We start from the raw sequence: 27,274 nt of genomic DNA on the forward strand, positions 1-27,274 counted from the left end.
GAAGAGAAGATTTCGCTATATGCGGATGATGCTCTGCTCTATTTGAGTGATGCTGGACCCTCAGCAGCTGCCCTGCGAATATTTGATCAATTTGGAGCTCACTCGGGTATTCGTATCAACTGGTCTAAATCTATTCTACTACCTTTGGATGGTGGGGATTGTGGTGGACCGACCTCTGGACCATTGGAATGGGTGTCTTCCTTTAAGTATTTGGGAGTGCTGGTGTCCAGAGACCCCGCCCAATACTACCGTCTCAATGTATGCCCTTTGCTCCGCTTTGTTAAGGACCGGTTTCGTTCATGGTCTGAACTGCCACTGAATCTGTTGGGTCGCGTTAGCATCTTTAAGATGATGGTGCTACCCAAACTTAACTATATTTTTAGGAATAGTCCGGTGTGGGTCCCGGCCTCTTTTTTTCTGCGAACTGGATGTTTACCTCACCTCCTTTTTGTGGAATGGCGCAACTCCACGCTTGGCTAGGGCTACGCTGCACCTCCCTACGCATTTGGGGGGACTTGCCCTCCCTGATGTGTGGGTTTATTACTGGGCAGCAATGTTAGTTACAGCTTATTAGTGGCTTGAAGGGAGTCGCTCTAATGCAGCGGTGTGTGTGGAGGCGGCACAGGTGGGCGTGAGACGAGACCTTCAGGATTTGGTATACAGGGGGGTAAGGGCCTATTCGGATCTCCCAATCCCAACGAAGGCCACATTGAAGGCGTGGGTTGTGGCTAGGTGTAGGTTCTTGGGCGACGAACGGTGGTCTCCTGCTCAGCCACTTTGGGATAACCCCACCCTACATCATTTTCGTACGATTCCGGACCATCGGGTGTGGGTTAGATACAGGATAAGGACCCTTAGGGACATCATGCCTACAGGTACACTGCTGACGTACGCACAGCTAGCTGGGAGGCATGGTCTACCGGGGTGGATGTACTTTCGCTACATACAACTGCGCTACGCGGTTAGGGCCCAATTCCCGGTTCCCCCCCTGATCCAATTGGACCCTGTGGAGGACCTCCTGTCTGATAGTGCCTTGCGGAAGCCCCTCTCGGCCTTGTATAACACTCTATTGCCTAAGCACATTCCCAGAATGGGTAGGTTATGGGAGGAGTGGCGAAGTGACATCCCGACACTCACTAGGGAAGATTGGGAAGAATGTTTAAATCATGGTCCCAGAGTAATGATAGCAGTGGGAGACAAGCTGATTCAGATTAAATTTATTTATAGAGTATATTTTACCCCGGTCAGACTGTCGAAAATGTACGCTGGCAGAGACCCACACTGCCCCCGCTGTAGAACACATCTCAGCACATTTCTTCACATGTTCTGGAAATGCCCTACACTGTCCACCTTCTGGGAGGGGATATTTGAGCATATGAATGTCCGTATGGATCTGTCGGTCCCCAGAACGCCAGAACTTGCTCTTTTGGGAATACAGGGGGACGCCCAGAGACCGCACCACACTAGGATACTCATTTCTATACTTTTTTTTCTACGCTAAAAGGGAGATCCTACTAAGATGGACATCCCCAGTTTCACCTAGGGTGTCTGCATGGGAGAATAGAATAAATACTGTGTTACCCATCTACAAGTTAACATATATGAGTAGGGGATGTCTTTGAAAGTTTGACAAGGTGAGGTCCCCCTGGACTGGGTTTGCCCCTGGATAGTAGATTAGGAGAGACTTGTTGTCCTGCTCCCCTCCCCCCCACACTTTTTTGTTTCCCTTGCTGTCTTTCTTTTCTTCTCCCTCTTCTTCTCTCCCCCCCATTTCCCCCCCTTCTCCTCTTCTTGTTCTCCCCTCTTCCCCCTTCCATTTTCTTCTCTTTTGCTCTTCTCTCTCCCCTCCCCCCTTTTTCTCTCTTCTTGGAAAGAGCATGGCACAACTGCAAACCTACCAAGACATGGCTGTCCACCTAATCTGACAGGCCGGACAAGGAGAGCATTCATCAGAGAAGCAGCCAAGAGGCCCATGGTAACTGTGGAGGAGCTGCAGAGATCCACAGCTCAGGTAGGAGAATTTGTCCACAGGACAACTATTAGTCGTGCTCTCCACAAATCTGCCCTTTATGGAAGAGCGACAAGAAGAAAGACATTGTTGAAAGAAAGCCATAATAAGTCCCATTTTCATTTTGCAAGAAGCCATGTGGGTGGACACAGCAAACATGTGGAAGAAGGTGCTCTAGTCAGATGAGACCAAAATTGATTTTTTTTGGCCTAAGATCAAAACGCTATGTGTGGCAGAAAACTAACACTGCAAATCACCCTGAACACACCATCCCCACCGTAAAACATGGTGGTGACAGCATCATGTTCTGCTGATGCTTTTCCTTAGCAGGGAGAGGGAAGCTGGTCAGAGTTGATGGGAAGATGGATGGAACCAAATACAGGACAATCTTAGAAAAAAACCTGTTAGTCTGCAAAAGACTTGAGACCGGGGCAGAGGTTCACCTTCCAGCAGGTCAACGACCCTAAACATACAGCCAGAGCTTCAATAGAATGGTTTAGATCAAAGCATATTCATGTGTTAGAATGGCCCAGTCACAGTCCAGACCTAAATCACATTAAGAATCTGTGGCAAGACTGCAAAATTGCTGTTCACAGACGCTCTCCATCCAATCTGACAGCTTTTTTTTTTTTTAGATTTTATACATAACATAGAACATTCGAGCTGTGTCAACATAACACCAGCCCACATAGTGGCCACACAGGACCAAAAAAATACAATATTATAGCGAACTAACATACAGGGCCATCCATAGATTGAACCCTGGGCAAAAATTTGCTTGCCCCCCCCCCCCCCCCAGGCAGTTTCACTCTCCACCTGCTCTGAGACATACAATAAGTAGCAGCTAGACTTACAATCAGTTTACTGTATCAGATCAGGCAGCAATTGCGATTGGTTGCCAGCGGTTACAGAATATCATTATTGCTTACTGACTGGTTGCTAGAGGTTACAGCACACATTACGGCTCACTGATTAGTTGCTAGAGGTTACAGCAAATGATTTCTGCTTGTTAATTGGTTGCTAGAGATTACTGTACAGTAATATTGCTCACTGATTGGTTTCTAGAAGTTACAGCACATCATCACCTCACTGCAGGGGGGGCATGATATACATATGAATTCCGCCTTTATTTACATATCAATTCCACTGGCCACAGCTGTTTATTTATGAATGCCACCGCTATTTACAAATGAATGCCACTTATTTACATGTAAACACAGGGCCTGCGGGTGAATCATCTGTACACAACAATAGGGCAGAGCTGGGCAGCATTAGTACCAGCAATTCACACTGAGATAGCGGGACACAGCACAGGACTAAAACTTCAAGGGACAAGGGAATTTAAACTGAGATGGTTAGCAAGTATGAGGCAGCTGATTTGGGCCCCACATCAATGACAGGGCCCAGGGGAGCTGCCCCTTTTGCCCTGCCTTAAAGACGGCCCTGCTAACATAGCCCAACTGACTACCAAAAAAACTTCCAACTTTAACCCCCCCTTCCCTTCCCCTTTTTGTCACAGCTCCACCAAGGCTTCCGTGGTATCCCCCTTATATCTGGTTATATAATACAAGGCATTACATTTAGTCGCAACATGTATGCATTAGCAATGGAACAGCAACTGCTACTATCTCGATTTCTAAGGTACTGACTTCCATGGTAAGTGGTTGTTTTAGATCCTGAGTGAACCCATCTCCAGGAATGGAGTAAATCGTGCCATTTCTATATTTAAGTATTATATCCACTAATTTAGCCTACTGTGTCAGTAGAGTTGTACCATGCCTGCCACACTTTAGGAAGCTTCTTCCCATATCCCCTGGCTATATAGGTATATTATAATAAGGCATCATGGAATTCACCAAGCCCTGTCAGGAGCCCTCGGCTTCTTCCAATTTAGAAGTATGGCCTTCCTCACATAGAAAAATAATATATTCAGTAGAGTCCTAGAGGGCGCTACCTCATCCACTAGGGCCAATAGACAGACCCTCACAATCATAGGTATTGGTATTACCAAAAGATTCGATATACAGGATGTGACCTTGGACCAAAACTGCTGAATTTGTGGACACTTCCAGAAAATATGATCTGCATTGGCAGGCAAAAAGGAGCATCTCCACCACTTAGCTGAGCCAGAGTGAAAAATCTTGGCCAACCTAGCTGGGGTAAAGTAGCTCCCATGAGTGTCCGCAGGTAGGGGCAAGGGGGGTCAATGGCCCCCTGGAATCAGGGATCGGCACCTTCAGCACAGTGGCGTCACTACGGGGTTGCAAGCAACCAGCGGGGTGACACCATCAAGGTGTTGTCAAGCCCCCCATCAGTGTAGTATGACTGCGGGCCCTTTTCCCTGCTCAGTCTAACTTGTCGGCACTGTGTCAGGAGAAAGGTGAGCTGCAGGCTGTCAGAGGTTTCCCCCACTCTCCCCCCCTTTGTCCTGTCAGGGAGAAGAGGCTGTGGCTCTCAGGGTCCCCTCCCAGCTTCCTGCCTGCTCCGTTCCTTCCCCATTGGCCATAACTGAGGGCCAGTCAAAGGAGACTAGGAGAGGAGAGTATTATGGGACATGTAGTCTCGAAGGTGGCTCCACAGGAAGGAAGTTACAGCTCGATCAAGAGAGATTGAGACACTGCAGCATAGAAAAAAGCTGAGCGAGTGAGTGCTACAGGACAAAGAAAGAGGCGTGTGCTGGGCAGAAGCCAGAGAGACAGCACCACCAGAGAGAGCCACGCCACCCAGCACCACCAGAGAGAGCTACGCTACCCAGCACCACCAGAGAGAGCCACGCTACCCAGCGCCACCAGAGAGAGCCACGCTACCCAGCGCCACCAGAGAGAGCCACGCTACCCAGCGCCACCAGAGAGAGCCACGCTACCCAGCGCCACCAGAGAGAGCCACGCTACCCAGCGCCACCAGAGAGAGCCATGCTGCCCAGCACCATCAGAGAGAGAGAGACTGAGCCACTGCCAGGGTACAGACATGTTACACTACTGACCAGAATTGCCCTGGGTAACCCAGAGTGAGCAATGATCCAGCAGGAGGGATCACTGCTGTAGTTTTGCTGGGTATGGTAAGAGGGCCTGTCGGCCATTATCCATTACTTATCCTAGGGACTGTACTACGCCTGCTTTCTCTGACCAAGACAATGTGATAATGACATTGTCAAAAGGGGGTGGCGCATGGGTGACCCTAAAATGATGCCCCCCGATAAAAGTTTGGTAGCCCCTATGTAAAAACTTGAATTGAAACAATTTATCCCTGGTTGATAAAAGGTGTTTAAAGTGTTGTGTCCACGTGTCATTCCAGTCCTCTCCCTGTATGCTTCCGACTTTCCTGGCACCTGATTAAGGCCTGTGGTGTCTTTTTAAAGAATTTCTTATATGTCACAGATAGGGGTTTTGGTAAGCTCCTCATCTAGTAATAAACTCTCCAAGTCAGAGGGCAGTGATTCCACTTTTACACCTCTAAACTGCACTTGAAAGGCATGACGTAATTAAAAAAAAAATGTTAGGTAGGTCATGCCTTGTTTTTAGTTGTGCAAAGGTCAACAGATCCCCAAAACAGGTTATATCCTTAAGTGTTTTTATTCCCTTGATCGCCCAGACCATATGGTCTGGTTTGTTATAGAAATGGGAACGTGTAGGTGACACATCTTAGGGAGGAAAATTCCATCTACTTTTTATCTTTATCCTTCTTCTTCTATATGTCCACTTAGCAGCAAAGTCCGGAATGTATGTCTTTACATCAACATCCCTGATGATACCTGAGCTAGGCTGCATTCCATATGGCCTATTTTGAGGCGCAATCGAATCAACGTTGTGATTACCTGTTTATACTAGGCCTTTGTTTTTTTGCTACCTTAATTGCCTTGTGGAATATTATATCACCTATGTACCCTCCCTCCACTGAGACACCCCTTATTTTTTTTCCTCTTTCTTCTGTTTGATGTTTCCGTCACATGACTGTACTGATATGTTATGTTTGGCTTTTAATAAAACATTTGTAAAATAAATGGGAACGTGTAGGATTCATCCCCTGGTAACTTGGGCACGTGAGTTTAACCGCAGATTCCCAGGCTTTAATAGTGTCCCTCATTGTTAAAGTGAGCAGGAGGTCTGATTTAACTCCTGTATAAAGAGCCATTCTCAGGCTTTCATAAGACCCCAGATGGGCTGCTTCTAGAACTGTTGCTGAGTCCCCATCATCTGCTAGCAGCCATCGATGGGCAAAAACCATCTAGCCAGCCAGATAGTATTTCTGCTAGTCGGGCAAGGCCAAACCAAACCTGATCCCCAGGTTCTTGTAGCACTTTTATGCCTATTCTAGGGGGTTTAGGCGCCCATAGAAAGGAACTGACTATGCCATCATTCTTTTGAAAGTAGGATTTCGGTACCCACAATGGCTCATGTCTCAGGAAATATAAAATGATAGGGAGAAGTTTCATTTTAAGCAAACCTATCAAGGATAAGGGTAGCCTCGTCCAAGCCTGGACTTTCTGCTTGAGGAGTGTCAAGAGAGGATGTAAATTAAGGGGCATATAATCCTGAACATTTGCTGTAATTTTCACCTCCAAATATTTAAAAGAGGATACCCATTGTAGCGGGAGGTCTGGGTTTGCCCCCATTTTAGCTCCCACATCTATAGGTAGAATAGGCTTTCTCCAGTTCACCCTCAAGCCGGAGAATGAAGAAAATTGATCAGGAATAGCTAACACTGCTTGCAGTAAGGCACCCGGGTGTTTAAGAAACAGGAGAAAGTCGTCAGCATAAAACGCAAGGGACTCATTGATCGTGCCCACCCTGATGACCCTGAACTCCCCTGATGACCAAAGAGCAATGGCTGTGGGTTCCAAGGCAATAGCAAATAGTAAAGGGGATAGTGGACACCCCTGCCTAGTGCCTGTCAACCTCTAGGCCATTTATATAGCATTGATATCCACTTCCTGTAAATAGGCCCAAAAACCCATGCATTCAAAGGACCTTGTGCATATAACCCCAATCAACTGAATTGAACACTTTTTTTCTATGTCTATTGAAACCACTATTCTAGACTGGAAGTTGCAAATGGGTAAAAAGTCTCCTTAGATTCATGTCTGTGGATTTACCTGGTATAAACCCCGTTTGATCTATATTAATTATAGAGGAAATAAACCTTGCTAGCCTGGTCACTAAGACTTTAGTTAAAATTTGAATAAAAGGATCATATACGCATCCAACATGGAACCTGGCAGAGCGTCATTTGCAAGGCCATATTCTAGGAGTAATCCAAGTCTAGGGGGCTAAATCAGCCAGAAAGCCAGTCCAGGGGCATTATGGGGGGGAAAGCAAAAATTGCTGTTTAAATCTCCTTAGTGGTAATTTTGGCATCTAAAGCATTTCTATCTTCCTCTGACAACCTTGGGAGCGATAGGCCTTACAATAAGATATCAAGAGCAGACACATCATAAGGTGCTATAGGGGAGTATAGAGCTGAGAATAAGTCAATAAATTCCTTCATTATGGTCTGCGGCTCAGAGACCAAGTCACCCCCCAGTTCTGATTACTGGAATATTTGTGATTGGGTGATAGTCAGCAACTATCATAGCTAATCATTTCCCATTTTTATCTCCTTCAGTAAATAGTGTGAGCCCTCCGCTGTGCTTCTAAATGGGCCAGGTCCGTAAAATGTAGGGAAAAAGATGCCTTGCCTCCAACAGAGACTCAAATGAGGTCCTCATGGGGGAACCCACGTGGGCCTCAGCACACTCCCTCTCCCTACTCTGTAGAGTTTGAAATTCCTCATTGTTGTTTACACAGGCTGTCTTAAATGCAGAGATACATTTCCCCTAGCCATAGCCTTGAATGCATCCCACACTATAGGCGGACCTGCTGATTCAGCATTAGAAGTCCAGTATGATCTATTTTATTCCTCTAGTTGGGCAGGCACCTGCTCATTTTGTAACCAGCTGGGTGACATCTTCCCCTTTTGCTCCCGTTGGAAAGGTCAGGGTAAGAGATAGAGGGTTATGGTCAGATAAACCCCCTGCCAAATATTCTATTTTGATCAGGAACAGCAACAAACGCCCATTGCCAAAAGCTATATCTATCCTGGCCGAGGATCTATGGGCTGTGTATATATGGGAGAAGCTCTGAAAGCCCTGCTACATTTGTCCAGTTGACTAAATCAGAGTTACCCATTCTGTTCGGATTGGAAGAGTCCAATGCCGTGTCTAACACAGCATTAAAATCACCCATCAAGACAATAGAAAGGTTAGAAAATTGGGGCACTTTAGCCAGTAGATCATAAAGTATCTGGACCTGAAAGGGAGGAGGCAAATAAACATTTATCAATAATAATTTGTGATAACAAACATCCAGAACCGCCACCATGTATCGACCCCCTGGGTCCGAGATCACCTGGTGGATTGTGCACAGGGTAGCCTTGCTAATTACAATGGAGACACCCCTAGCAAATGTAGAATAAGTAGAGTGCAGGGCTCTCTGGATCCATGGCCTACACAAAGCTGGGACATAATTGCCATCCAGGTGAGTCTCCTGCAGAAAAATGATATGCAGCTTGGTCTGTTTTAAATATTGAAAAATAAAAGCCCTTTTGTATTTGTTATGCAAGCCTCTGATATTCCAGGACAGAAATGTAACCTTATCAGCCATGACTGCTATAACCCATTAATGCTTGCCATCAAGATAATAATATGGCTATGTAGTGACCACAAAGCCAATCCATTGTGGAATGGTATCAAAAGCTAAGGTACATTGGAGAACTGTGACAAACAAAATTGTCCCCAGATACCCAATTATATTATATTATATACCAGATAACCAAGTAAAAAACTAAAAAGAGAACATTCGGTATGTAGTTTAGTCCCAAAAACCAGCAAAAAAAAAACAACGGTGAGGTCCATCAGAAGGAAGCAAAAGTTTGTGAGCTCCATTGGTGGTTCTGCAGTTCCTCTGGACACTCCATTTAAAAGGGTCATGGAGCAAAAGAAACAAAGTAAGGTGTAATGACAAGAAAGTAGAAAACAATATTGGGACAATGGCACCCTCCAGTGGTGTGTGATGTTATGTTCCCAGTATGAAGGACAGCATAGTCAGCCATGTGTGAATGGGAGGCAATGGAGTAGTTACAATTTAACCCTCAGTTATCACTCATACCAACTGCAATCTCATTGGCCTAGATTAGAGAAGAAAGGTGAATGTGATCAGCACTAATATTGCAGCTCATTCTCCAGTCATTCCCGTGGCTCCAACAGGTAATCCACACTTCCACTGCTCCTTCATGATACATGGAGCCTGCATACATATGGCAGGTCATAATGGAGTTCCTTACCTTTCCCACAAGTATGGAGTAATACAGACCAAAAAAAGTGCAGTAGAATAAAGGGGAAGAACTATACAAGGAAGCTGGCTCCATCTAGTGGTACAATGAGGAATGTCCCCATAATAAAACAGTGCAGACTTTAAAGAGGAAGTAAACCCTGATGGGTTTACTTCCTCTTTCATTCCCTGCAAAGGCAAAGCATAATGGACTACTATGCATCGCATAGTAGCCCATTATGTGTCACTTACCTGACACAGGAGCCAGCGAAGTCGCCGCTGTCCCCTGTAGTCCGCCGCATCCATCTTGTTGGTGGCGTCTCACAGCTCCGCCGCTGTCTTTCGGCGGAGCCGCGATGACGTCACTCCCGTGCATGCGCACGGGAGCCGACACGCGCGGCAGATCCATTGTTGGAAATGCCGCGCTCAGTGCACCTGCGCGTCGCTGTCTACGGCACATGCGCCGTAGACAACGGTGCCTGTCTTCAGGCAAATATCTCCTAAACCGTATAGGTTTAGGAGATATTTCTTGGACCTACAGGTAAGCCTTAATCTAGGCTTACCTGTAGGTCAAAGTGGTTTGTAAGGGTTTACAACCACTTTAACATGTAGTCAGAAGGAGCATATTTAACAGGGCACCATGGGTGCAACAGTGTGAATTTGCAAACAATAGGTCATCTGGTGCAATCCAACTTCACAGCCCCATTGTATTGGATTCAGAGCTTGCTAGGGTAAAATATACTATATTGTATCTCCCTTTCTCTGAGCCGTTTAAGAACTTTGTTAAATGAGCAGCATTTTCTCTGGGTTTCAGCTGAAAAATCAGGGAGCAACATCACTTGGGTATTCTTAAAACACAGATCCTGATGCTTCCTGGATGTTGCAATCCCTTTAATTCAGGAATCTAACCAGGAAGGGCCTTGGGAAAGCACCAGGGGGAGGGATACCTGTGGGGACTCTGTGCGCTCTTTCCACTACATAGGTGGAGGTAGATCTTGCAGGGAGAGTAACTGCTTGAAGAACTGCTCAGTAAAAGTAACAGGTGTAGCCCCATCTGATCCCTCATGGAAACCCACTACCCATATAATATTTTTCTCTGTCCATCCTCTGTATCATCCGCCCTGTGTTGGAGGGATCAGTGGTCTCACTAGGGTTGGTGTCACCTGGTGTGGTAAAAAATGGGGTGCCCCCATGAACTTAGCAGGCTAGTGCATCGGCGCAGCTCTCCCCCTTAACCTGCCAAAATGGATGGAGCTGGGATGGGATTTGAGGGATGATAGAGCTGGAATAGGATGGGGGGAATGGATGGTGCTGGAATGGAATCGGGAGATGGATAGAGCTGGGATGGGATCAGGGTGGTAGATGAAGCCGGGATGGGATCGGGGGATGGATGGAGCCAGAATCGGATCGGGGATGGATGAAGTCGGGATGGTATGGGGGATGGATGAAGCCAGGATCGGGGGAATTCATGGAGCTGGGATGGGATTGGGGTGAGGTGGATGGAGCTGGGATGGGACGGAAATGGGGTGGGTAGATGGAGTTGGGATGGGATCGGAGGGATGGAGCCGGGATGGGATTGGTGGGATGGATTCAGCTGGGAAAGGATCGGGGGGTGGATGTAGCTGGGATGGGATCGGGGGTGGATGGAGCAGAATGGGATCGGGGGTGGATGAAGCAAGATGGGATTAGGGTGGATGGAGCAGGATGGGATCAGGGGGTGGATGGAGTGGGATGGGATTGGGAGAGTGGATGGAGCCGGGATGGGATTTTTGATTGGGGGTAGAAGATATGTGCTAGGGAGTGCTAAAATCACTTCTGGCAGCATAATTGTTACCTGCCAATGCCCCTCCACCCAATCACCTTATCCCACTTCTCTGCAGTACTCCTGTTACATACCTCAGTGCAGGGGCTGTAGCGTGGATGGTGTCCCTCCTCCTCCTCAGCTCCTCCTCCCATCCTGTATACAGCTGAGGAGGAAGTGGAAGTGAGTGTAGGCGACGGGCACCGAACTGTGATTGTGGCCGCTTTGTGTGTGGTGTGTGGGATGGTCGGACCTGGGCACCACTATCTCTGCCTCACTCCTTCCTCCCCCACTCTGCCCACACATCATGTGGAGCTGGGGATAGTTCAGAAGGGAAGGAGGGATCCATGGTGCAACTCTCAATGTGAGTGCAAGTGCCAGTCTCAACCTGGTGTCACCCTCTTGCAGGTGTCACCCGGGTGAGGGCCGCACCCCCCACACCCCATAGCAAAGCCACTGGGAGGGATCCTACCAGATCACGTAGTTCTGACAGGTGTGTGTCATGGGAGTGCGAGGTATCTTACACCTCAGAGACTTTCTCCTCCTCTATTGTCAGCCTTCCCCGGGTCTTATCTAGGTCGCGCCTGATAAGGGTGCATTCTTTAGAGAGGTGGTCTATCCGCCCAATGAGTTCAGCCTTGCTCGCACTTATGGCCTCCGGAATGGATCTGGTGATTGCTTCATGCTCTGCTGAGAGCGCCAGATCATCAGGAAGATCTCCCCCAGTGAATTGCTCTGCCACACCACACGCTCCATCCTTGCAGTGTTCTGTTTGGCGCGCTGATCTGCTGACCAAGAAGACAAGATGGCGGAGGCGGACCCAATCTCCATGTCTCTCATAGTGCAGGTCAAGTTCTGCTTCTTCTGCACCTTCCGAGACCTCTTGGCGGCTGATGAGGGCATCCCTGGGATGAGGGCCCTGAGCCCTGCCTGGATTTGTGCTCTGAACATGGGCAAAACTTCTCCTAAGGACCAGATGAGTACAGGATAGACGGAGCTCTGAAGAAACGCTTGCTGCCTGGCCTACATCTGGCCACGCCCCATATTTTAAAATATCTTATATTAAATTGCCCTTAAAGTGTTTTGTGAACCATCACCTTGGAAAACAATCCATTCAATATAAATAGAAATGAAAGGCAAAGCATTTGTGTATACATATAAAATCCATCATAAATAATTTTTCCCATAACCTCTGTTCTCTGCTGCATAAGAAGTTTAAAGCGGAGTTCCACCCAGAAATGGAACTTTCCCTGTTTGGATTCCTCCCCTCCTCCGGTGTCACATTTGGCACCTTTCAGGGGGAAGGGGGGAACAGATACCTGTCAAATCCCGCTATCTGCTCCCATTTCCAGGGAAAATCGCTGCACATTTACGCGATCTACGCAATGTCTGGCAAATCCTTGTTCCCCCTGCTGTCTTCTGGGAGACACACAGGTCCCAGAATACATCAGGGACCAATCAGAACACGCAGCGCGACTCGTGCATGCACAGTAGGGAAGCCGAAAGTCTTCACTGCCTGGTTTTACTTACCAGGAATGGCAGCGGCAGCACCCAGGAGTTGATCCGAAGAACATTTGGAGTGCTGACATAGCGGGCTCCCTGGAAAGGTCCTTATATTTTTTTTTTCCACCGGTGGAACTCATCTTTAAGGAGGTGGGGTGGAGAAACAACAGTACACTGACCTTCCCAGTAAATTGCTGTGAGGAGGAATCTGCACAAGTCTTGGCCATTTGAAGACAGGCAGGCTGTTCTTCCAGCACAGCTAGAACAAAGCTGGGGAAAAATGTGCTCTAATGCCTAGAGTGGTCTGTTTGAAATAGGAAATAGGTGGACTGGCAGGATCACCTGGTATTCCACAAAAAGAAAGCAATAAAAAGAATGAGATATTGTTTAACACAGTTACCTGGTACAGCAGGCACATATCAGAAATATGAAATGTTTAGAAAACGTTTTTAACCACTTCAATATTGGGTACTTTCACCCCCTTCCTGCCCAGGCCAATTTTCAGCTTTCAGCGCTGTCACGCTTTGAGTGACAATTACACTGTCACTGAACACTAACCATATGACTTTTTTTTTTTCTCCACACATAGAGCTTTCTTTTGGTGGTATTTGATCACCACTCGCTACAAATAAAAAAATACCCAAAATTTAGAAAAAATAAATGTTTTTCTTTGTTTTTGTTATAAAATTTTGTAAATAAGTTCAACTCCTTCACTGATGGGCACTGATGAGGAAGCACTGATGAGAACTGATGAGTCTGCGCAGATGAGGTAGCACTGATGAGGAGGCACTAATATGTAGCACTGATGGGTGGCACTGATATGCAGCACTGATGGGCTCTGACAGGTGACAGTTATGGGCACTGATGAACAGCAATGATGGGCACCGATGAGCAGCAATGATGGAAACTGATGGGGGCACTGTTTAGCGGCACTGATGGGTAGCACTGATGAGGAGGCACTGACTGGCATTACTGATGGGAACTGATTGACATCCCTTATGGGCATTGATTGGCATTACTGGTAGGCACTGGTGGGCCACTGATGGGCATCACTGGTGGGCATCACTGATTGGTCTGCACTGATAATCAATGCACTGGTTATCATCGCAGACTCCCCCTTTCAGGAGAGCCGCTGATCGGCTCTCCTCTACTCACACCTGTCAGCACAAATAGAAGAAAGAAGATAAACAGCACTTCCTAGTTACCATGTGATCAGCTGTGAACTGATCATGTGGTAAAAAGCTTACCTCATGGGCTCTTTACCTAGAATTGAGAAGCGGTGTGTCGAACCAACACACCGCACCACCGATTGCTGTGCTGTGTGCCCCCCATCATATGACTACAGTCAGGACAACTGATCCCCACTGTGGCCATCATTTTGCTATTGATCGGGCAATGTAGTTAAATATGTTTTTAATCCCATTATCACCCCCTGTAGTGAATGGTATCAATCTGATCTGTTGTCTCTCTTGCCTGTGTTTTCAGTCAGATATGGCGACCCGTCAGATTTAGTAACAGGAGTAATGTTCTGTCGCCGCCATGTTGGTACACCCCGCACTCGTCCACAGTAAGGATACAGTGAGAAATTGGCAAGCGGACATCTTGTTACACCCACTGGAATCTTACATTTTACACTTATTTTTACAAGTAAACTCAGCTTATATAGTTAAATTGAGTATTTTGAAATCCGTCACACTGTTTTGATGTTGATTTTTCTAATCAGTGGTGTTCTATCATATTAGCAAACGTGAGATCACCAGGCTCGCTGCTGATTTTTTTTTTTTCAATATGTAAACATTCAGACAGATTTCAAAATACTTAATTTGACTATATAAGCTGAATTAACTGTTAAAAATAAGTGTGTGTAATGCAAGACTCCAGTGGGTGTATAAAGATGTCCGATTTCCGCCTTCTCACTGTATTCTTACTGTGGAGAAGTGCGGGGTGTAGCAAGATGGCCACGACAAAACGTCACTTCCTTTTACTAAATCTGATGGGTCGCCATATCTGACAGAACACCTGTAGCTCTGGTAGTGTCCTATTACATCCAATTGTGATGGGAGAAATGCAAAAGCACACAAAGGCCAGGAATAGTTCAGGCATGTGTCAGCGGTACCCAGTATAACTTCCTTGTAAAAAGATGTTCTTTTCTGAATGATGTGTTCAAAGCACCCAGAATCATTTTATGTATTTATCCAAAAAAAAGTTTTAACAGCAGATATGAAACAATAATAAGTTATATTTTCCAGAAATACCAATCAATGGAAAAAGACCCGTCTTCCTTCTCTCACACCTTGTTACAAGATATTCGGGATCTGGGAAGAGAAGCTGTGATTGGACTCTTGGAATGTCTCTTTGCGCTATGGAAAGATCATCGTCATCCTAATTTATTGTCGGTTCTGGATGAGATCACACAGACAGGTAACAGGACTTTGTGTTTTCAGACAACAATGTGATAAAATAATGATTGAGACCAATTATCCCAAAATAATGATTGACACCAATTATCCCAAAATAATGATTGACACCAATTATCCCAAAATAATGATTGGCACTAATTATCCCAAGTGTACCTCCATTGTCAGTGATAAACACAGCACACATACACCGCACTCCTCACCACTATCTTTCTTCTCTCCTTTTCTCTTTGGCAGATTTGCTCTTCTTCCCATTTCCAAACAAATCCTCACCGTCAGATCAGAATTTGTATTTTTTTTTAACAGTATAGATAGGATTTCTAATAATGTATTTTTTCTGGACTGTAAACCATGTGACCACATTACTCCTCCCCCTTTCTCTGGAACGCCATGTCCAGTCTCCTAACTACTAAAATATTTCTATCTGAAAACTGATATTAGATTACATGGAAACAACCTTGTTTTAGAAAATCGTTTTTTACTGCACATTGGAATGGAGGTTATAAAAATGGAAAGTGAATGTAAACCCTAAAAATATCAAATGTATAATTGGAAGTGATTTGTTATATCTGTTTTATTTCTACAAAAATATTGTGTAGCAGTTTGTTTCCTTTGCAGAGATGTGCACAATGTTAAAGACCAAGTTCACCTTTTCCAGAAAATAGTCTATGCATTCATCATGGGGTCTCAGCATAGTTATTAACTGCTTGCCGACCAGCTGCCGCATTTGTACTGGGGCAGGTTGCTTTGGCTGCGTGAATCGCCATCATTGTATATTGGGCGTTTACATGACAATCTGTGCCAATTCACTAGCGGGGGGAGCTGCTGGTGTGAGACTGAAAGTATTTTCAGTCTCACACCACTCCAATCTAAATCTTGGTTCACATTGCTGCATGTCACTAGGGATGAGCTTCGTCACGTTTGAGCACATTGGCTGTTCGTCCGTTCGGCGAAATCCGAACTCTTGGTCCGTTCGCGTCAAAATTTGTGTGGCGCGCACGGCCCACAATGCACTGCGATGGCGCAGTGCATTGCTGGCTCATGATTGGCCAAGCATGCACTGTGACCCCGCATGCTTGGCCAATCGCAGCGCCAGCAGCGAGGAGAGCCAATCATAGCTCAGGCTGTGTAGTGCACACCCCACACTATATAAGGCCGCCATATCGGCGGCCTCGTGTAGTGTGTTGGCGTCTGAAGCAGTGGGTGTTCTGTGTACCTTCAACACAGTACACACCGATCGTTTTTGGCTGATTTCCTATCTTGCTGTTGTGTAGTGGTTATTGTCTGTGCCCTGACCGCAGTATACACCACTATATTCACTATTCACTTCACTATATTTATATATCTTTAATAATAGAGCTTGCAGTCAGTAGTGTTAGGAGATAGTGCGTGCTGTCTACGTGCTCTGTACCCAGTACATACCGCTATAATCCACTTACATAGCTGTTCTCTATTTGAGCCCAATTGCCATCTGCAGGAGTTATTGGAAGTTGTGTGTGCCTCCAGCACAGCACAGTATACATCTGTATATACCCCTTTATCTCTGCTGTTCTATAAAAAAGGCATCTGCAGGTGTTAGTGGGTGTTGTGTGCCTCCAGCACAATATAAACTACCCAACTACTGTTTTACCCAACTCCCTTCAGGCCATTACCATGTCTGGAAGGCCAGCAAGGAGAGGCAGACAGGCGCAAGCCGATAAAAGAGGGCAAGCAGGCTCTGTGTCTAGAGACAACAGTGCTGGTCGTGGACGCGGTGCATTGTCATCAGCACGTGGCCATGGGACATGCTTGTCCTTCTTTTCTGCAGCTGGACATGTTGAACCGCAACATGCCAACGACTTGGTAGAGTGGATGACCAAGCCCTCTTCATCCTCCTCATCCTCTCTCACCCAGTCTCAGGGTAGTAGCAAAGCAGCTGCCAACGCATCGTCTTCCCTCCTCTCAATGTCATCATCAGTGACTCCTTCCCTAGACCCACCACGTCCTCCTGAGGAGTCTACTGAACTCTTTGAGCACAATGTTGGGTACATGCTCCAGGAGGATGCCCAGTGTTTGGTGGGCTCTGATGATGACACTCAGCTAGAGGAAGGCAGTAGCGTGAGCGCAGAGAGAGGGGATGCTCAAGAAGGACAGCAATCTAGCAGTCATGTTCCACAAGCTGCAGCATACTGCCAGGTTTGCTACAGCGATGAAGAGGGAGGGGATGATGAGGGCACTGACTCCACATGGGTGCCTGGAAGGAGGGAGGAGGAGGAGGAGGAGGAGGCACATGTCCAACGAGGCAGGATGCCCTCCGGGGGCCAGCTTAGGGGCAGCACACCGACTGAATCACACCGCAGAGCTCCGCCTGCGCAGTGCGCTTCCTCTGCGCGTTATTCTAAAAGTTCTTTGGTGTGGGCCTTTTTTGAGACGAGTGCATCAGATCGCACCGCTGCTATTTGCAACATATGTCTCAAGCGTATCTCACGTGGCCAAAACATCAGCCGCTTGGGCACCACATGCTTGACCAGACATATGTTGACCTGCCATGCAGCTCATTGGCAAGCGTACCTCAAAGACCCACACCAAAGAACAAAGCGGACCTCTCCTTGCTCCTCATCAGCTGGCATCTCCAACCCCACTAGACCTTCAGTCCTCTCTGAAACCTGCTCTGAGAGGAATGAAGGTGTAGAATTAGGTGTGTCACAGCCAAGTGCTTCCGGGAACTCTGCTAGTGGTACACCCACGTCCGATTATAGCAGGCAAATGTCCCTGCCCCAGCTGCTGGACCGGCGGAAGAAGTTTACTCCCAGCCATCCACATGCCCAGCGGTTGAATGCTAGCTTGGCTAAATTGCTAGCACTTCAACTGCTGCCTTTTCAGTTGGTAGACTCGGCCCCCTTCCGTGAGTTTGTACAATGTGCGGTTTCTCAGTGGCAGGTCCCCAAACGCCACTTTTTCTCACGGAAGGCGATTCCGGCTCTCTACCGGCATGTGGAAGGCAATGTCCTTGCCTCGCTGGACAGGGCGTTCAGCGGTAAGGTGCATATTACCGCTGACTCATGGTCCAGCAGGCATGGACAGGGACGTTACCTGTCTTTCACGGCCCATTGGGTCACTCTTCTGGCTGCTGGGAAGGATGCAGGACAAGGTGCAGTAGTGTTGGAGGTTGTTCCGCCACCACGCCTCCAAAACGCTACTATTGGTTGTGACACACCTCTCTCCTCCACCCCCTCCTCTTCTTCTTCCTCCATGGCCTCTTCCAGTGCTCTGTCCTCAGAACCAGCGGTGCTCCGTAGGCGTTCCAGGGGCTACGCAAGTACACAGGCAAAACGATGCCATGCCGTGCTTGCGCTGGTTTGTTTGGGGGACAGGAGCCACACTGGGGCGGATGTTTTGTCAGCTCTGCAGGGGCAGGCCGAGAGGTGCTTGACGCCACGCCAGCTTAAGCCAGGAATGGTGGTTTGCGACAATGGCACCAACCTCCTCTCCGCCCCCCGACAGGGACAACTGACCCATGTGCCCTGTGTAGCTCACGTCCTTAACCTGGTGGTGCAGCGGTTCTTGGGCAGGTACCCCGGCTTACATGATGCCTGAAGCAGGCCAGGAAAGTCTGTGTGCATTTCCGCCGATCATTTAATGCCTGTGCTCGGCTGGCTGAGCTCCAAAAGGAGTTGAACCTGCCCAAGAACCGCCTTATATGTGACATGCCCACCAGATGGAACTCAACATTGGCCATGCTGCAGCGGCTGCACACGCAGCAGAGGGCCATCAATGAGTACCTGTGCGACTACGGCACCAGGACAGGGTCAGGGGAGCTTGGTTTTTTCTCACCACGCCAGTGGGGCATGATCAGGGATGCATGCACTGTCCTGTCACCGTTTGAGGAGGCCACAAGGATGGTGAGCAGTGACAGTGCATGCATCAGTGACACTGTACCTCTTGTCCACCTCTTGGAGCATACGCTGCGTGGAATAATGGACAGGGCACTTGAGGCAGAACAGAGGCAGGAAGAGGAGGACTTCCTTGCCTCTCAAGGCCCCCTTTATCCAGACAGTGTTCCTGCTGTGCCACCCATCACACAGGAAGAGGATGAGGAGGAGGAAGAGGAGGAGGAGGATGATTGTGTCAGCATGGAGGTGGGGGCTGGCACTCAGCATTAGCATCAGCAGCAGCAGCAGCAGTCTTATAGGGATGATTTACAGTCCCAAGAAACACGTGGACTTGTACGTGGCTCGGAGGAGGTAGCTGTGGATCATGTTGTCCTTAGTGACCCAGAGGACTCCGGACCGAATGCCTCAGCTAACCTACGCTTCATGGCCTCCCTGATCCTGCAAAGCCTGCGGAAGGATCCTCGTATTCTTCAGATCAAGGAGAGGGACCATTACTGGCTGGCCACTCTCCTTGATCCACGGTACAAGGGTAAGGTTGCCGACCTTATCTTGCCATCGCAGAGGGAGCAGAGGATGAGACATCTCCGGGAGGCCTTGCAGAAAGCTCTGTGCAACGCGTTCCCAGAGACTGGGAGGTTACAAACTCCTGGTCCTGGACAACGTGTTGCTGAGGCATCGGTCAGAAGGAGCGGTGGAGAAGGTGGCCGTCTGACTGATGCTTTCAGACAATTTTTTAGTCCGCAGCCCCAAGGTATGATTGGTTCCAGCACCCATCGCCAGCGTCTAATTTACATGGTGCAGGAATACCTAGGGGCAAGGTCAGACTTGGACACCTTTCCCACCGAAAATCCTCTGGCTTACTGGGTCTTGAGGATGGATCACTGGCCAGAGCTTGCACAGTATGCAATTGAGCTACTGGCCTGTCCTGCATCCAGCATTCTTTCGGAACGCACCTTCAGTGCTGCTGGTGGCTTTGTTACTGATCACAGGGTGCGCCTGTCCACTGAATCAGTTGATCGACTGACCTTCATCAAGATGAATCAGTCTTGGATCACCCACAGCTACCAAGCACCTGAAGCTGATGTAACCGAATAATTTTTTTTTAAATACCACATCCCTTCAAGACTGCCTATGCTGATGCTGAGTGACTGTCCTGTTATGTTGATTGTCTATCCTCTTCCTCCTCCGCTGATATGTTGGAAGAACATTTTTGGTTCTGGGTGATGCCAGCAACCCAATTTTTCTGCCCCTGTTTAACAGGGGCGTTTAAAATTTTTGATTCAATGCTTTGCAGCAGGGCTAATTCCTGCAATAAAACTAGAGTATATGGCAGAGGTTGCAGTGTGGTGGCACCAGCACCAGTGCCTAATTTTTCTGCCCCTGTTTAACAGGGGCGTTTAAGTACAATTTTTGATGCAATGCTTTGCAGCAGGGCTAATTCCTGCAATAAAACTAGAGTATATGGCAGAGGTTGCAGTGTGGTGGCACCAGCACCAGTGCCTAAGGCCCAAATTTTTCTGCCCCTGTTTAACAGGGACATGTAATTACAATTCTTGATATAATATTTCACAGGAGGGCCCCTTCCTGTGCCCACCCAGAGTAACGGTGAGGACTTATAGTGTTGTGGCACCAGCACCACAACCACCAAAGGTCAATTTTTCTACCACTGTTCAACAATGGCATGTAATTACAATTCTTGATATAATCGTTCACAGCAGGGCGCTCCAGCACCCACCAACCCACCAAGAGTCACTTTGAGGGCTTACAATGTTGTGGCAAAACCAACACCTTGTTCCGCCATTTCTGCAGAGCATATAGGGCAGGCCCCTACTTTCAAACATCCAACTTACAAACATCTCCTACTTGCAAACGGAAGGAGACAACAGTAAGTGAGATGAAAAAAGATGGACGACAAAACAAATTATACAGGGGTGATAACCCTTCCCTATGTTTTCCAAAAAGCTTAAAAATAGTTTTTTTGACTGGAGCTACACTTTAAAAATGTACCAGTTGAAAATTACAAACAGATTCAACTTAACACAACAAACCTACACAGTCCCTGTCTTGTTTGCACCGCCTGTATACTGCTGTTCTGAGTATATAGGGCCTGGGGGCCACACGCATTTCCTTTTTTTAATATGGGTACAAGGTTCCCCTTAATATGCGTACAAGACCCAAATAGGCTGATAATGGGCAGGGAGGGCTACCCATGCCATTTTTCTCAATGATTTTCAACCATATTGCAGGAACCAGATATAACATTAAAACCGCAAGCAGTTTTAAATGGTGTTATTTCCGTTTAATGTCATTTTGTGCAGGGACTGTTCTAAACACGGGAAACACGTGGCACTTCACAGGCATACTACAGAAACCCCCCAGGCACCATATTTAAAGGAATATTTCACTTTTTTTTTTCACTTTAATCGTCATTAAAATCAGTGCTCCCGCCAAAACGGCCGTTTGTAAAACTTTTTTTTGCATTGACCCATGTCCCCTTAGGCAGGAGCCAGGTCCCCAAACCCTTTTTAGGACAATATCTTGCATATTAGCCTTTAAAATTAGCACTTTCCATTTCGAACGTTCGAGTCCCATAGACTTCAATGGGGTTCTAACGTTCGTAACGAACGTGGGGTCCGTTCGAACGTTCTGGTGCGAACCGAACCGGGGGGTGTTCGGCTCATCCCTACATGTCACAGAACGCTCACAAAATGCACATGTTCCTGACACACAAACAAACACACTGCTCATTACCAGATGTGCAAGGGTGACTGTGAGGGACCCCCGTGCTCAAGAGGAATATGTCCACGGTATAAGCTTCCCTCGCCTGGTACCAGCATGATCCAAGATTCCTTAGCCCACCCAGTTACTTGTCGAGACATCAGTGTAGGGTGGTGGAAAACATAAGACTGTTTATTCAAACACAGATACAGAGAGATATACACTCCGGGGACAATCCTCCCTTCTTTGCATAATGACACAGGGTGGGGTAAACTATATTCAGCAACAAAAGATAGACAGCCTTTAGGAAGGGCTGCAGGAGAAATTCCCCCTCCCCACTCACAGCTAATCCACATACACATACACATCCCATAATACTTTGCTCCCAATGTAGGACACATAATAGAACAATGGGATACAGCCACTTAGAGAAAGAAAGAGAAATTGCAGCCTGCTAACATAATTTGTAATAAAACATCTTTTACAATCTGAGGCTTCCCTCCAACCATTTTGCATATTATTTTATATATACTGTGATTCTGTACTTGCCAAATATGCTGCAGAAATCTTCCTCCACTAAGTCTGGCTGCAGCCATTTTACCTGTGGGCAGCTGAAGCTGCTGCCTGTCCACTTCCTGGATTTACACAGACCCACAGAGGCACATCTCAAGCTCTGCAGCCCTGCAGCTCTCATTGACCCTCTTATGACTCCTCCCCCTCCCTTCCTGGCAAACTCTCATTATAGCGAGAGAGAGCTGTGCATGATGTCATTAGCCTAGGCTTTTTTGCCACACTTGATCTGCTTGTTGCAAAGTTTGCAAATTGCAACAGTTCTATCTGCTTCACATGTGCTAAAAAAGGCCCAAACAGCTGAGCTGTGGAAATTGAGCTGGGAGATTACAGCTTCACAATCAGATGGAATAGGGTGACTGCTCTCTACTCTTCCATGATAGCTGCCTTGTTGGGGTTGTGCCTCCCCCTCAATTTCCTCCTCTGCTCTATCCGGCACCCAAGTTGCATCAGGTATCCCATCAACATCACCCCCTCCATCCTCACCATCACTGGAGCCAACTTGGCAATACGCTGCAGCTTGGTGAACATAACTGCCAATTTGTTGTTAACCAGTGTTCTCCCCTCTCTGTAGGCTCATGTCCCTACCTTTCTCAATCTCAGAACCAACATCTGAATCAAGTAATGGCTGTGCATCATCAAGGAGCAAGTGGCTGATGCTTTGTTCAATTAACTCAGCTGACTCCTCCATGTCTGATGCTGGGGCTATGGCAGGAGTGGCTGTGGATAAGGAGGCAGATTTACACACTCTGACAGCTGCGGTGGATTGCGCACCAGTCTCTGCTTGGGTGACAAATGATGAGGAGGATTAGAATGGTTTATTAAGCTAGTCCACCACCTCCTTTGCATGCTGTGGCTGGATAGCAGGGCAACATCACTAAACAGAGCAAATGGTGCCCTGCCTGAGGACGGACCACGTCCACCTTTGCCCGTGGACACAGACGCTGCTGGCCGCCTGAGCCCCTCACAACTGCCACCCAAACATGATGTTGGGTGTCATGTTTCACATGCCTTGTGATATGCCTTTAAATGTTATATGTATTATTATGTCCTTGGTTCCTCCCCTTCCTCTATCTCAGCTTATTCTGTATAGTTAGCCCCACCCTTTTCTCAGTAATGCATTTCTGCACACATGTGGACTGGATCACATTATGATCCTTTGACCTTTCCGATGTTCATTGTTATAAAATTATCACAGTTTATGGATTAAACTTCACAAGATCAACAAGGTGTTGTCTGGATCGAGTCACTGTCAGTTTATCCAAAAAAGATTGGGGTTATTGACATCTCAACACAACTGTAAATTATGGAGATCACACTTTCAATGCTTATATTGGAGAGGTAGAACAGTCAAAAGATTGTTAGAAAGATCAGTCAATACATCCTCATGTCGCGTACACATGATCGGACTATCCGTGGACTTATTTTGGGGGACAAAGTTCCTGACTTTGAAACGGAGGTCCGCCGGACTTCAAAACAAGCGGACCAGCTCACACACGACCGGACTTTTCCGACGGACTAGGTGTGGTGGACAAACCACCAGACTATGGCTGGACTTTTGAAATGAATGGACTTAATCACACACGGAAGAAAGTCCATTAATTTTGATTGCAAACGTTTTTATTGGGTGTAAAAGAAAAACAAATAGAGCCACAGAAGCAGGTACATGACTGCATCAAGGAATAGTACAAAAGAAATACCCTTCAGGCAATTATAGCTGAAACAGCAACGTACAAGGCACAAAGGAGAACACTCACAAGTAGTTTACACACATAGCCTAGTCCGTGTGCGCCAGGTGATGCTTATCAAGTCCATGTAGGTTAGTAATAAAAGGCGAGTAAAACAAAAAAAAACAAAACTAAACAGAATAACGTAACAGTGCAATAACTATTACCGCTGACTTCACACTCAAACATCAAATATACCACAGCTCTGTCTCAAAGCAGGGGCTAGCCACAGCTCGGGGTCAAAGGGGTGGGAGAATAAACCAACCAGTGTGGCAATCCTGGGATCCGTCAGGTCTATCCGGACTTCACCGTATCCCCTACGGGGGTGTTGGAGAGAGGACCCTCCTGTGGCACCAGGATATAGTGACCAATCGGCCCATTTAGTAGTATGAATATGCATGGTGTCCATAATGGTATGTTGTATCCGTTCCATGAGACGGATAGCATCCATCCTCTCGAGAACTTGTGACCAGGAAGTTATCTGCGAGCGCCAATGTAGCGCAATCGTCCAGTGGATAGCGCAGAACAGTGTGTTGATCAACCTTTGGGTCGGACGAGGAACCCCCGTTATTGGAGCAAACAGTAAACAGTGTTCAGGTGTTAAGTGGACAATAGATCCCACAATAGAGGACACCGTGGTGCGAGCCCGATCCCACACACCCTGGAGCCGAGGACAGCTCCAGAAAGTATGGATCAAGGAGCCCGACTCCGGGCAACCCCGAAAGCAAATGTCAGGAACCGTGGGGTAAAATCTATGAATCTTATCCGGGGTTAGGTACCAACGAGTGTGAAGCTTCACCACAGTATCCTTTACAGCCATTGATCTAGCGCAACCATGCATATTCAAGAGCATCTCCCGCCACTCTTCAGATGAGAACTCTGTGGCGAGATCAGTTTCCCAGAGAACCATCGCCCTAGTCTTCACAGGCAGTTGGGATTCTAGAAGGTGTTTGTATACTGTAGAGATAATACCCCTGTCCCTGGAGTGTCAATAGCATAAGGATTCAAATTGAGTATTAGAGGAGGCGTGGGGGGAGCTATAATGTGATTGAAAAAAGTGGCGAATCTGAAGAAACTTGTAAAACTCCCCTCTAGGTACCTCATGCTGTGATTGAAGTTGCGAGAAGGAGGTGAAGACGCCCCTTCCAACAGATAAGGCCCGCAGGGTGACCAAGGACTTTTGGATCCACCATCTAAAGGCAGCAGGAGACTCAAACGCCAGGGGGAATCTCCTATCGCCCAGAAATAAGGCCAATTTGGGTCTATCGGGTCGCAGCTTAAATTTAGTACCATACAGTGACCAGAGGTAAAGGGAGCTACTCACAATATTATTAAGGGGGGCTAGGTCCCTCGGCCGCAGACTCTCCTGCCACAGGATGCCTGGGAGAAAATATGGGCGCAGCGATTGAGTCTCAAATTGCAACCATGGTATTCCAGCCGTAGGGGCATGCCACTGAGCCGTTTGGGCCAGCCTGGCCGCTAAGTAATATAGCCATACGCCTGGAAGGCCCAAGCCACCCTGTAGAAGTGAGCAATGCAGTAGTGATCTCCCAAGTCTGGGCCTCTTACCTTGCCACAGAAAGGTGTTAATATCACGTTGTAGTGCGGTAAGGGACTGGCGAGACACATAAATAGGGAGAGCCCTAAAAAAATACAATAGTTTCGGCAAAATCGACATTTTAATAGCCACAACCCTCCCTATCAAGGGGATACGGTAGGACGACCACAGGCGCAGCCGCCTATGAACCATAGTAAAGGCTGGTGGATAATTGGCACTATAGATTTCCGGTAGGGAAGGGGCTAGGTGAACCCCCAGGTATAGTATGGTGCGTTTAGAGAGGGAGAATCCAAAAAAGGTGCGAATGTTAGATATGTCCGCAGGGGTAAAGTTGATAGGAAGGGCAGTACACTTAGCTAGATTTACCCCCAAACCCGAAAGCTTTTGGAAGGAGCGCAATAGCTCGAGAAGATTTGGGAGTGCTATCAAAGGGTTGGGTAAAAACAAAAGGACATCGTCCGCATATAGGCTAATCTTGTACTCCCCTTCCTCTTTCAAGTACCCCCCTATGTTTGGGTCAGTAATAATGGCCCTGGCAAGGGGCTCCAGGGCCAGGGCGAATATTAATGGGGAGAGGGGGCAGCCCTGCCGGGTGCCCCTGCCTATAGGGAAGAATTCTGAGGAACTACCGGGGAGTTTGATCCTAGTCTGGGGACTATGATACAATGCCTTAAAACCATTCAAAAATTCCCCCATGAACCCGAACCTGGCCAGAACCTGATCCAAGTAAGGCCATAGGACACTGTCGAATGCCTTTTGGATATCCAACCCCAAAATCAGAACCTTGCGTGAGAAGAGGTTCGCGTCCTGAATGATATCTGTTGCTAATCGGATGTTGTCAGTGATCTGCCTATTGGGGATAAAACCAGTTTGTTCTGGGCCTACCAGGGTGCTAACAATAGGGGCCAATCTGTGCGCCAAGATCTTTCCCAAGATTTTAATATCATTATTTAAAACCGAGATAGGCCTAAAGTTTTGGGGTAGGGAGTGATCCTTATGAGGTTTGGGGATCAGGGTCATATTAGCGCGTAGCATCTCATCAGGGAGAGTCTGTCCTTGTAACGTCAGGTTAAAAAGTCTGGTCAATTTAGGGGCCAGGATCTGTAAAAAATTATTATAATATGGGGAGGTATAGCCATCTGGGCCGGGGGCTGTAGAGGATTTAAGCGTCTTAATAGTGTCCAATACCTCTTGGTCAGTGCAGGGGGCGTTTAGTGTAGTCAGTTGTGAGTCCGAAAGAGATGGGAGAGGGAGATGGGAGAGGGATAGAGTCCAACCAATGAGTCCAACCAATGACCCATGTTATTGGGCATGTGTTGCGAGGGGGGGGATAACAGGTCACGGTAGAAAGAGGAGAAAATTTTCAATACGTCGTTAGGGTGCGAAACAAGATTACCCGAGTCATTTCTTAATTTGTAAACATGAGCAGGTTGTAGGGATTGGTGCAATTTGCAGGAGAACATCCTGGAGGCAGTATTGCTGTGTAGCAAAAACCTAGTTTTTGACCACCGAAGCGACTTCTCCGTGCGCTCCGAGAGGATAGTGTCCAATTCGGTCCTTTTTTGATTAATCAGGGAGAGGACATCCGCGGAATGAGTCTGTGTATGGGACTGGTAAAGGACACGAAGATCGCGTGTAAGGGCCTAGATCCTAGCAGTGTTTTGTTTCTTCCTAGTGACTGCTATTTCAATTAAGTGGCCTCGAAGAACCGCTTTATGGGCAGTCCAAAGGACCTGGGGTGAAATGTCAGGAGTGTCATTGATAGTAAAGTAGTCCGTCAAGTGGTTCTCAATCAG

The 27,274-nt window shown here is 47.3% G+C and overlaps 1 protein-coding gene across 7 annotated transcripts in view; it reads left to right on the plus strand.

Moving 5' to 3' along the window:
• The window catches only part of LOC143942800 (NACHT, LRR and PYD domains-containing protein 3-like), a 415,453-nt gene that overhangs the window by 109,176 nt on the left and 279,003 nt on the right, over nucleotides 1-27,274 (plus strand). For all 7 annotated transcript variants that reach the window (XM_077464200.1, XM_077464197.1, XM_077464199.1 and 4 more), the window contains exon 5: nucleotides 14,866-15,037. In XM_077464200.1, coding sequence (XP_077320326.1) covers nucleotides 14,866-15,037 — 172 coding nt within the window. The remainder of the gene's footprint in view (nucleotides 1-14,865; nucleotides 15,038-27,274) is intronic.

Source organism: Lithobates pipiens, unplaced genomic scaffold (assembly GCF_037356315.1).
Source record: "Lithobates pipiens isolate NorthernLeopardFrog02 unplaced genomic scaffold, aLitPip1_a1.2 Scaffold_30, whole genome shotgun sequence".
Taxonomy (NCBI): Eukaryota; Metazoa; Chordata; class Amphibia; order Anura; family Ranidae; genus Lithobates; species Lithobates pipiens.